The 9,898-nt window shown below is 42.5% G+C and overlaps 2 protein-coding genes across 2 annotated transcripts; one reads left to right on the forward strand and one right to left on the reverse strand.

The window, feature by feature from the left end:
* Window positions 1-2,032: 2,032 nt before the first annotated feature.
* LOC123165613 (60S ribosomal protein L30-like) lies at window positions 2,033-4,220 on the forward strand. Its single transcript, XM_044583298.1, has 5 exons — window positions 2,033-2,191; window positions 2,325-2,430; window positions 3,587-3,688; window positions 3,815-3,883; window positions 3,971-4,220. Exons 1-5 carry the CDS (start codon window positions 2,171-2,173, stop codon window positions 4,003-4,005), a joined length of 333 nt encoding a protein of 110 aa, XP_044439233.1. The 5' UTR covers window positions 2,033-2,170; the 3' UTR covers window positions 4,006-4,220.
* Window positions 4,221-4,824: 604 nt separating this feature from the next.
* Window positions 4,825-8,608, reverse strand: LOC123165612 (wall-associated receptor kinase 4). The gene is made up of 4 exons (XM_044583297.1): window positions 7,571-8,608; window positions 6,409-6,903; window positions 6,249-6,308; window positions 4,825-6,162 (listed from the first exon to the last, which is right to left on the reverse strand). Exons 1-4 carry the CDS (start codon window positions 8,466-8,468, stop codon window positions 4,913-4,915), a joined length of 2,703 nt encoding a protein of 900 aa, XP_044439232.1. The 5' UTR covers window positions 8,469-8,608; the 3' UTR covers window positions 4,825-4,912.
* Between the last annotated feature and the right edge of the window lie 1,290 nt (window positions 8,609-9,898).

The following is a 9,898-nucleotide window of genomic DNA, read 5'->3' on the forward strand; positions in this document are numbered from 1 at the left end:
CTGTAGAGCACCTTTATAATCACCCAGTTACGTTGTGACGTTTGATAGCACACAAAGTGTTCCTCCGGTAAACGGGAGTTACATAATCTCATAGTCATAGGAACATGTATAAGTCATGAAGAAAGCAATAGCAGAATACTAAACGATCGTGTGCTAAGCTAACAGAATGGGTCAAGTCAATCACGTCATTCTCCTAATGATGTGATCCCGTTAATCAAATGACAACTCATGTCAATGGCTAGGAAACATAACCATCTTTGATCAACGAGCTAGTCAAGTAGAGGCATACTAGTGACACTCTGTTTGTCTATGTATTCACACAAGTATTATGTTTCCGGTTAATACAATTCTAGCATGAATAATAAACATTTATCATGATATAAGGAAATAAATAATAACTTTATTATTGCCTCTAGGGCATATTTCCTTCACCTTCACCAGCAACCACGAGGCGAAGACCGAGAAACTCTCTAGAGAGAATCCCTTGATCAGTCTGAGCCAATGGGGAGGTCGAGGAGGGTGACAGTGGATTGAAATTCTCGACGTTCGCCTGTCGCCGCTGTGAGTACTGGAACCCTAGGGAGAGGGGAATACCCATAGGTACATCATCCATGTGCCAACATATGGCCGATGTTTAACGCCGACAAAAGCAGATGGGTCAAGGCATATATGATCTGATAGCCTTGTCTGCACGACATTACTCATCAAAAAACAAATAAAGCAACACATAACCTAGCACACTATATAAAACTACCAAACCTTCTATTTCTTTTATTTTCTTTTCCTTTTTCCCTCTTTTATTTCCTTTTAGTTTTCTTTTTTACGGATAGCAAACTTTTTCAAATATTATAACCTAGTAAACACTAGAAAAACATACAACTATTTTTTCTAATTTTTTTACACTAACTAACTAGAAATTCACAAGCAACAACTTAATATATCTAGTTAGCTAACTAATACTCCCTTCGTTCCATAATGCAGTGCTTATAGATTTTTTTTGAAAAGTCAAACCTCACAATCTTTGACCATGTTTGTGGAGAAAAATATTTAATCTAAAATGACAAACATATATCATTAGATTCATCATAAGATGTAGTTTCATATTTAATTTTTTTGGTATTCTAGATATAAATCGTTTTCTCTATAAATTTTGATCAAAGTTTGCAAAGTTTGACTTTTTGAAAACTATACAAACTACATTATGAAACATAGAGAGCATTAACAATTAACTTACTTGCATTGTAGTTACAAAGCAACCAATTAACTGAACTAACAACTCATTAATATAACAAAAATCACCGTGCCTTAGGGGGTGGCCAGATCCGGTTGCGGGTGTGGGTGGCGGCGGAGGAGGCGGTGTGGTGTCTTTGAAGGACGACACAGGCGGCCGAGGATTGTGGGGTTGTTCAGTAATTAGTCAAAAAGAAAATGTTGCCGTGGATGACCGTAGGCGGCTTGATTTTACTTTTTTTAATAAGATTGTTTTTGAAATGCTGCATATAAAATGAATTTTTGTCAAATGATTAGATGCAAAGCATTGTTTTTTTTCTTGGGAAGATGCAAAAGTAGTGTTCTGTATACACATAACATGCTTAAATGCTTAAATGCTTTCATCACAAGAGTATATTTGGCAGTGTCTGAAGCTGGATGTGTTTATGGACGTGTTTTACATGAGTAATTAGAAAACAAAACTTCCTCATCCAACGGCAAAGATAGGGCTCGGGTTTTTTATTCTCACCCTAAGATTCTAGTCCTGAACAAAGTTTACTCGCAACATGACAAATCAAGGCCACCCGCAAAAAAAAACATGACGAATCAAGACAACTGGGATAGCTAAAGGAGGTGTTGTCATCGCCACTATCTCTGCAGAACTTTGAAATGAAACTTGCATATCTTTTTTTTGAGAATGAAACCTGCATATTTCGGACTGGAGAGAAAACCGTTGTCCTGAGTCGGCCCATTCCGTGAATCGGTCTGGTCGAGGACCAGCAAGGGCCTACCAGGCGACCATTCGGCCCAGTGGCAACCACGTAATTTCAACCGCGCGGCCGAACCCTATATACTCCCTCCCGCTCCCAACCCTACCGCGCCGCCGCCCCCGAAGAAGCCACCCGCCGCCGCCGCCTCCTCCTCCTCCTTGCACGCCCGCCGAGGTTGGTCGCCGGACGCCATGGCTCCCACCAAGAAGTCGGTACGAACCGCACCCCTCTCCCTCCCACTCCCCCTCCCCGTCCTCGGCTCCGAGCTGATTCTGTCCCGAGTGGCTGTGTTTGCGGCTGTGGTCGCCGGCTGACGGATTTCGATTCGATTCCGACTGTGTGCAGAAGAAGAGCACGGAGAACATCAACAACAAGCTGCAGCTGGTGATGAAGAGCGGCAAGTACACGCTCGGCTACAAGACCGTCCTCAAGACGCTCCGGAGCTCCAAGGGTATGTATCGATCGACCCTCTGTTTTTGTCACGCGTCTTGTCTCGGTTCGTCCGATCCGACGTGGTGAATGGCTGGTTACCCCGTTCGTTTGCTGAAATGCGGGGTCAATCGGCTCACAGATCTGTGGCCTGGCTGTTGTGTAGAGTGGAGCTGTTGATGGTTGTCGTTTGGTTATTTGTGTCTGGAACTGCGATTCCGTTAGAAGTTGACAGCTTTAGCTCTACATAGATTGTTTGTAGGATGGTCAATGGCATGCTCTGAATGTTAGGGTGGTCAATGCCATGCCGATTTGGAGCTTAATTACAATGCCATGCCGATTTGGAGCTTAATTACAATGCCATGCTCTGAATGTTGGGATGGTCAATGCAGTAGCCTAGTCTGTAGTGTAGGGTTTTGGATTGGAAACAGAGTGTGAAGTTTTGCTCTTAGGCTTGCCTTTGCTGCCATTTTTTTAATTGATGAATGTAGCTGCCATTTTCTGATTGATCCAAAATGTCACATTATCTCTAGTGCAATGGGAGGTTAAAATGTTTGCTCAGACAATAGAGTTCATGCTACGATAATCACTGTATTGTTTGTATGGAATTTGCATCCTGTAATGGGACTGAAGTTTACCTCTTTGGCTTGCTTTTGCTGTGCCCTAGAGATGAATACAGCGCCCTAGAATAATACCAGCCTCTTTATTAACACTTCCAGGATTTCTTCCATATCTGGGGGACAATGGAGGTTGGGATACTTGTATTTTGCTGTCATTAGTTCCCACTGTTGTGTAGCAATTGTAGGATATTTTTAGGGGAATTTCATGATATATTGGTAATGTGGAATTTGTAGGTGGATTGTGCATTAGTTCCCACCTCTTTGGCTTGCAGTTTGGTGCTTCCTTATGGTCCAGCACTATTCTAATCCAGTAGGTAACCCCAAAGAGATGTTTAAGAAAGGTGGAGATCTGATTTTAGATTTTCAGACTAGACCACGTTCAGGCTATGACTAAACCAACAGTCAATCTGTGTAATGCTTATAACCTTTTTGGGTAACTATTTAAGATTGTCCTTTGTTGGTAGTTAAAACATGAGATGGACTCGTATTATATTGTATTGACTGTTATTTGACATGTGGCACTTTTCAAATAGTCTAATTTGTTTGTTTGCTGTTCAGGGAAGTTGATTATCCTCGCAAACAACTGCCCTCCGCTCAGGAAGTCTGAGATCGAGTACTATGCTATGCTGTCCAAGATCAGCGTTCATCATTTCCATGGAAGTAAGATTATTTGATCCTAGTCTGAAACCTTTTCTCAATGCTTGTTTAACATACGTTGTTTAGCTTGTTTTTATCAAATAATGAATTGCGGCCTAATGCTAATGCATGTGTCTTTGTCCCTTTCAGACAATGTGGATCTTGGAACTGCGTGCGGCAAGTACTACCGGGTGTGCTGTTTGAGCATCCTGGACCCTGGTTCGTCCCTGTTAAACTCAAAACTCTTTGCTCATTTGTCATTTGCCGGAGTAACTTGTACTGAGCGTTTACTACGCATGTTTCCAGGTGACTCGGACATCATCACCACCGTTCCTCAGTGAAGACAAGCTTACCTATCCTAGCCTAAGATGATGTAGTGTGGAGAGTCGTGCTTACAAGGTCGATGGCCGTCTCTCGTTATCGAGCCGGAGCTGCCAAATGCAGTTTCAAACCAAACGTGGCTGTTTTTGTAAGGCATTCCTATGGGTTTTGTTTGATGAGATGTTTATTCCTATCGTCTTTTTACTGTGCGCAATTGGATGATTAGTTCTGTCAACATTGTTTTGCCTATGCTCCTCCAGTGAAACGGAACTATAACAACTAGAGTTGCTAAAGTGAAGAATTGCGTGAAACTGGCTGGGTAATGCTTGTGTGATCTTTGCTTTCAGAGATGCGTAAGGCGATAGAACGGTTTTCGTTTAGCCATGGTAGAGTAGACATTGGTTTTGTTTGCGATGAAACAATATCATGAAGCCTGGCACGCTAATTTCACTACCGCCAGAACATTGCAAAGCTAAAGCTTCACCAAACTGACGATGGTGAATTTGTTACCGAGGCTTGTCTCTCTTGCCCAAAGAAATACTCCCACATGTGTGTTCCTTTCCTATTTGTTGATGATGATGCTGGGGCCCATCTCGATGCCGACCCATTACCCGTTTGCCACGAGATATATCCTCAACAATAGTACATGACCAGATTTTTTCTTGAGACATGCACAGGTGTATGGCTGCTGGTCGATTCCTAGAATAGCATCTGGTCCAAAGACGTACACAATTCAGATGGCCACAGCCGTCGGCCTCGGCCATGTATAGTCATGCGTGGTGCTGCTCTGGTGTTTATCTACAAGCTGACCATTTCGGATACATAAGTTGTAATCGTCATCAGAGAAAGTAGTATATTCATTCGTCTCTAGTAAGTGTACTTAGGAAAGGGAAAAATCCGAACACAATATTAGAAGCCGGATAATATCTAGCGTGGTAGAGTCGCTGATGACATAAATTCTTGCTCCAAGCTATAACAGTTTTGGCTTCTCTCGGAAGATGAATTTGAGCTTCCCACCTTCCGACCTGCAGTGGCTAAAGACCGATGAGCAACTTGGCTTTGTACTGTCGACAGAGGTTGAATGTCTTGGTCTTTTGCAGCAAGCTCGCGCATTCTCAACCTCTCCAATCGCAGATGCTGCAATTTCATCTCGACTTGTTTCATAGTAGGTCTTTCTTCACCTCGAAGACGTAAACAGATCTCCGCAACACCGGCTACACCACTAATCTCTTCCTCGGTTGCTTCCTCGAGAACGTGAGCAGCTACAATTTCAGCAAGTGGTTTCTCCCTTATCTCCCAAAGGAAGTAATTGGATAAGTTTTGCTTTAGCCCGGAGTCAGTGGTAAAAATAGGCTCCTTTCGAAGGAGCAACTCCACAAGTACCGCACCAAAACTGTACACATCACTCTTCTCATTTAAAATGCCAGTGTGATAATATTCTGGATCCAAGTACCCAAATGTACCTTGTATATTCGTCATAACATGGGTCTGGTCAATAGGAACCAACCTCGAAGCACCAAAGTCTGATACCTTTGCTGTATAATTCCCATCCAGGAGTATGTTTGTCGACTTCACATCACGATGAAAGATTGATACAGAAGCAGCTGAATGAAGGTAAGAAAGTGCTCCAGCTGCTTCTATAGCAATTCTTAAGCAATCATCCCACGACAAGGAAGAGTTGCTGTTTGGATTATGAAGAACACCAAATAATGAACCATTAGGTATGAAGTCATACACCAATAGTGGGACCTCAGTCTCAAGGCAACATCCAAAGAGCTTCACAATATTTCGGTGGTTTATCTGTGAGAGAATAGCAACCTCGTTGATGAACTGAGTAATCTCAATTTGTGCTATGACTTTAGACTTTTTAATGGCCACTACACGTTGATCAGATAAGATGCCTTTGTATACCATGCCATGCCCTCCGCGGCCAACTATACGTGTAGGGTCAAAGTTATTTGTTGCCTTCTCTAACTCTGCCAGTGAGAAAATCTTGGTTGTGTCATTTGCATTTTCATCTCCTGAAATAAGCTGTTCCAGGAGAAGTCCTTGGTTCGTTCTAAAATACTTCCTTCTAAGTTTCTTTTGGATGCCTCTTTTCCATCTCCGGACAATAAAATTTGCACTTAAGATGAAGAGTAGAATGCCAGAGGCAACGCTGATCCCAATAGCGATACCTGCAATGAGTATGCTCTTCAGTATTTTGTTATCTTTCATGTCATCTAGCTCATGATAGGGAACCGATTTTTATCTTATATCTCACCTAGTGGAAGACTTTGCCCTTTCGTCGATTTACACATCAGTGTCTGGCACTCGTCAACGTCTGCAACCAACCGTACCAGTATTGTCAATTTGTCATAGGGGAGTTGCATCCAAATCTGAACATTTTACCAAAGCAGATACAGTTAAGAAACAGAGATTACCTTGACACCCATTCGTGGTATATGGATTCCCGTCGAAGCCTGTTACACATGTGCAACGGTAACCAAGTGGGCCTCCTCTTTCAGAGTAAACAACGCCCAAGCATGTACTATTTGTGCTAACGCATGCATATCCTGATACGTTCTGTTGTGCTTCTTGGCATGTTAAATTTGCAACTGCCCAGTGCAGAGAAGCGGATTGCCCGGAAGAACTAGAGCTGTACAGTTGAGGTCCTTCAGATATACTCATCATCCTGTCGTCAAATGGTGTTTCGTAGTAAACATCCAATAGCCCCTCATTAATATTTATGTACTTCACAGTGGGCACGATTATTGTCGGACCGCTGTTGAATTGCAGCGTAGACGTTGTAGGGTTTGTACAGTTGAGCTGAAATAACTTCCTTCCAAAACAACCGTATTCTATGCCAAAGGGAAAAGGAACACTAATATTCCCACACATCCTGGAGCAATTATTCCTCCGTTGATACGGATCGAAACCTTAGAAAGTATAAGAAAAACTTCAGTGCATTCGTCTTGAGTACAACTCTAAAAGAAAATCTAAAGTTGTGCCAAAACAACTGGTCACATGGTGAAGCCACTAGATATTTTCAACAAAAAGAAAGGAAGAATGTGTGCGGTCACATTGTTTTTGGGTCTATTGACCGACCGAAACTATGATTATAATTTTGATATTCTTGTCTTAAACCTATTTTAAAGACTAAACTAGACATAAGAAAGTAACACTCTTGGGAAAAAAGGAAGAAGGTATAACAAATAGTCCCTCCGTAACTTGATATAAGATGTTTTTTGAGACTATCTCACAGTGTCAAAAAATGTCTTATATTAAGTTATAGAGGCCATATAGATAAGGAATGAATGAAGAGTACTTTTAACATGCTCCCTCTTACCCCTTCTTTTCATATGAGAGGTAAGAACGTAAGAGTAAATCTGATCACTACTTAATCAAATCAAGGGCTCAGATCTATTATGGACTCTTACCTCTCATGTGAAAAGGGGAAGTAAGAGGGAGCATGATAAAATTTGCCATGAATAAAATAAGCAATTTAAGGCAAGAGACATTGTTAACAAAGTTCAGAAACCCGACTGCACACGCTATAAAACCACAAATATGTTTGATACTTTGACCGGAGGTGGGAGTAATTACCTCTATCACGGGAGCAGCCATCCAGTATATAGGGATTGCCTTGGTAACCACTATCGCAGAAACAGAGATAGCCGAGAAATGATAACTCGTTGGACTGTGTATATCCGCTGTGGTTGCTGCGACATGCATAGTCTGACCTATTTTGCAAGCTGCCGGCCGATGATTGTTGATCGTCTCGTATTACCCAGGACAGAGCAGCGTGATCACTGGTTATATTAATTGTATCCCACAGGAGGCCACGGGTACTCTTTCCCTCCAGTTTCAGCTTCCCTATCCTCCGACGGACAAATCTGAATTGGAGGCTGGTGACCATGTTCTCGATGACGACGGAGCAGCATCCTGTACCGTTGCAGGTCTGTCTAGCCACCGCATCCGTGATGCCTTCTGTAGGGCATGTCACTGTACAACTCCCCACCATCGTGTTGGAGGAACGTTCGAGCATGTAGGCGTCGAAGTTGCAGCCTGTTATGTTGAGTATGATGACCGGAAGAAAAAGAAAAGATTTCCCAGGAAACCAGGATATGTTGTACACGTCGGCGTCAGATCTCAAGGAGATGACATGGGAAAATGCTGCAAGAAAATCCGTGTTCTGATCTGTACCAGAGACATCGGAGATGATCTCCGTGACTCCGTCTTGCAAGAAAAGCCTGGGAGCAGCAGCCTGCGCGGAGCTGTTCTCGACGCAGCGAAGGTCGAAGTCCGGCTGCCGGGAGCAGCCGGATCCGATGCCGAAAGGGTAGTCGATGCTCAGGTTGCCACAACTCCTTGGACAATCGGCGAGCGTGGCAGTGGAAGGAACCACCCTGTTCGCTTCTTGGCTTCTTTGTAAACCCACCGTTGTCGCCGGCCGGAGCAACAGCAGTGCGAGCACAAAGCGGAGTGCCTCGGGGAGCTTCATCTTCACCGCAGAGTATTTCGGTCTTGGGGAAACAGATGCGTCTATAGAAAGGCTAATTTTTGATTGGCATGGCCTTTCATGGTGTGCTTTATGGAGAGTTTATTCTTCCGCTCTATCCTCACAAACACAGTACAAACACCGACGCTCACAAATATGTCCGTGGCCAGTTTAGGATGCCGGGTTGGGTCACATTTTTATGACCGGAAACTGACCGGCTTCATTCGGTTAGTTTGAGTGAAGCTGTAGATGCTCTAGCATTAGGTGTGTTGTCTATACCGAGTCGGTTCGCGAGCCAATTAGTGCATAAGAGCCAAGGGACTTGACATTATTAGCTGTGTTTAAATCATTTTTTGATCTTTGAAAGGAAATTCTGCACATATATTGTGTAAATGTAGCGCACTATGTTGGCAAAAATGGAACGTGTAGCACATTCAACCCATATTCTACATTGTAGCACTTTTGTGGTTATTTTTGAAAGAGCGGCACCATCGCAAAAGTAAATAAAAACAAAAACCGGAAAACAAAAACAATGAGCCGCTCAGTCCTACTCCCTCCGTACCGGTGCATAAGTCGAAAAATCAAATAATCCCAAAACACTTAAACGCTGTGCGTTAATTGCCACCTCATTTCTTGTTTCTTGGCCTGAATAGACGAATCAACCAATAAAAGACATGGGGCGTGTATATTTTTAATGACTTGAGACTACCTAACACAACATGCACGGATCAGTTCATTACATGCAATAGTATTATAATTAGCAAGTAAAAATTAAGTTATCTCCTTTTCTCCTTCATCTTGATCGCGGTTGACAATATAAAATGAGTTATGCACCGGTACTGAGGGAGTAGCATGAACTTTCAAAGCCAAAATGAAACAATTTTCTGGCAGTAACATGAACTGACACGGCAAGTGAACGATTAGTGGCCCTTTAGCAACTACTCGTCACTTTCAAACTTGCAAGGACCCCGCATATACCAACTGTTCAACGCCCCCTATTAATGGGTTTGAAAAAGATGTTCTACCAGCTGTAGGTTGGCACATCTGATGTAACACTTATGGTACAAGTCTTGGATATTTGCTATTTGATACAATAATTCTATTCAAAACATCACTCTCATGTTGACTGACTTGCTTTAATATTTCGTTTCATTTCCATCACGGGAAGCTTCTGCCTCGGTGGATGACAACGCTGTCTGGTCAACGCATAGGTGGTTGTAGATTGTTCTGCATTAGGCTGGTTGTAATGATAGTATCATAGCTAATATCATGCATGTCAACTAGGCAATTTTGATGAGGTGACATAGAATTAAATGAAGAAAGAGAGAATTGAGTATCATATCATGAAAAATGCTATGCTACTATGTGTCATGCATGACAATAAATAAAGTACTACATGATACTAATATATGATACTAAGCATTAGGATGTAG

Source organism: Triticum aestivum, chromosome 7D (assembly GCF_018294505.1).
Source record: "Triticum aestivum cultivar Chinese Spring chromosome 7D, IWGSC CS RefSeq v2.1, whole genome shotgun sequence".
NCBI classification, from domain to species: domain Eukaryota; kingdom Viridiplantae; phylum Streptophyta; class Magnoliopsida; order Poales; family Poaceae; genus Triticum; species Triticum aestivum.

Excerpts from the sequence above, each read along its gene's own strand:
- LOC123165613 (XM_044583298.1), top strand. The coding sequence starts at position 2,171 with ATGGCTCCCACCAAGAAGTCG. Across the intron at positions 2,431-3,586 it reads GACGCTCCGGAGCTCCAAGG|GGAAGTTGATTATCCTCGCA; the intron begins GTATGTATCGAT and ends TTTGCTGTTCAG. Across the intron at positions 3,884-3,970 it reads TTTGAGCATCCTGGACCCTG|GTGACTCGGACATCATCACC; the intron begins GTTCGTCCCTGT and ends GCATGTTTCCAG.
- LOC123165612 (XM_044583297.1), bottom strand. The coding sequence starts at position 8,468 with ATGAAGCTCCCCGAGGCACTCCGCTTTGTGCTCGCACTGCTGTTGCTC. Across the intron at positions 6,904-7,570 it reads TGGCTGCTCCCGTGATAGAG|GTTTCGATCCGTATCAACGG; the intron begins GTAATTACTCCC and ends ATACTTTCTAAG. Across the intron at positions 6,309-6,408 it reads TACCACGAATGGGTGTCAAG|ACGTTGACGAGTGCCAGACA; the intron begins GTAATCTCTGTT and ends GGTTGGTTGCAG.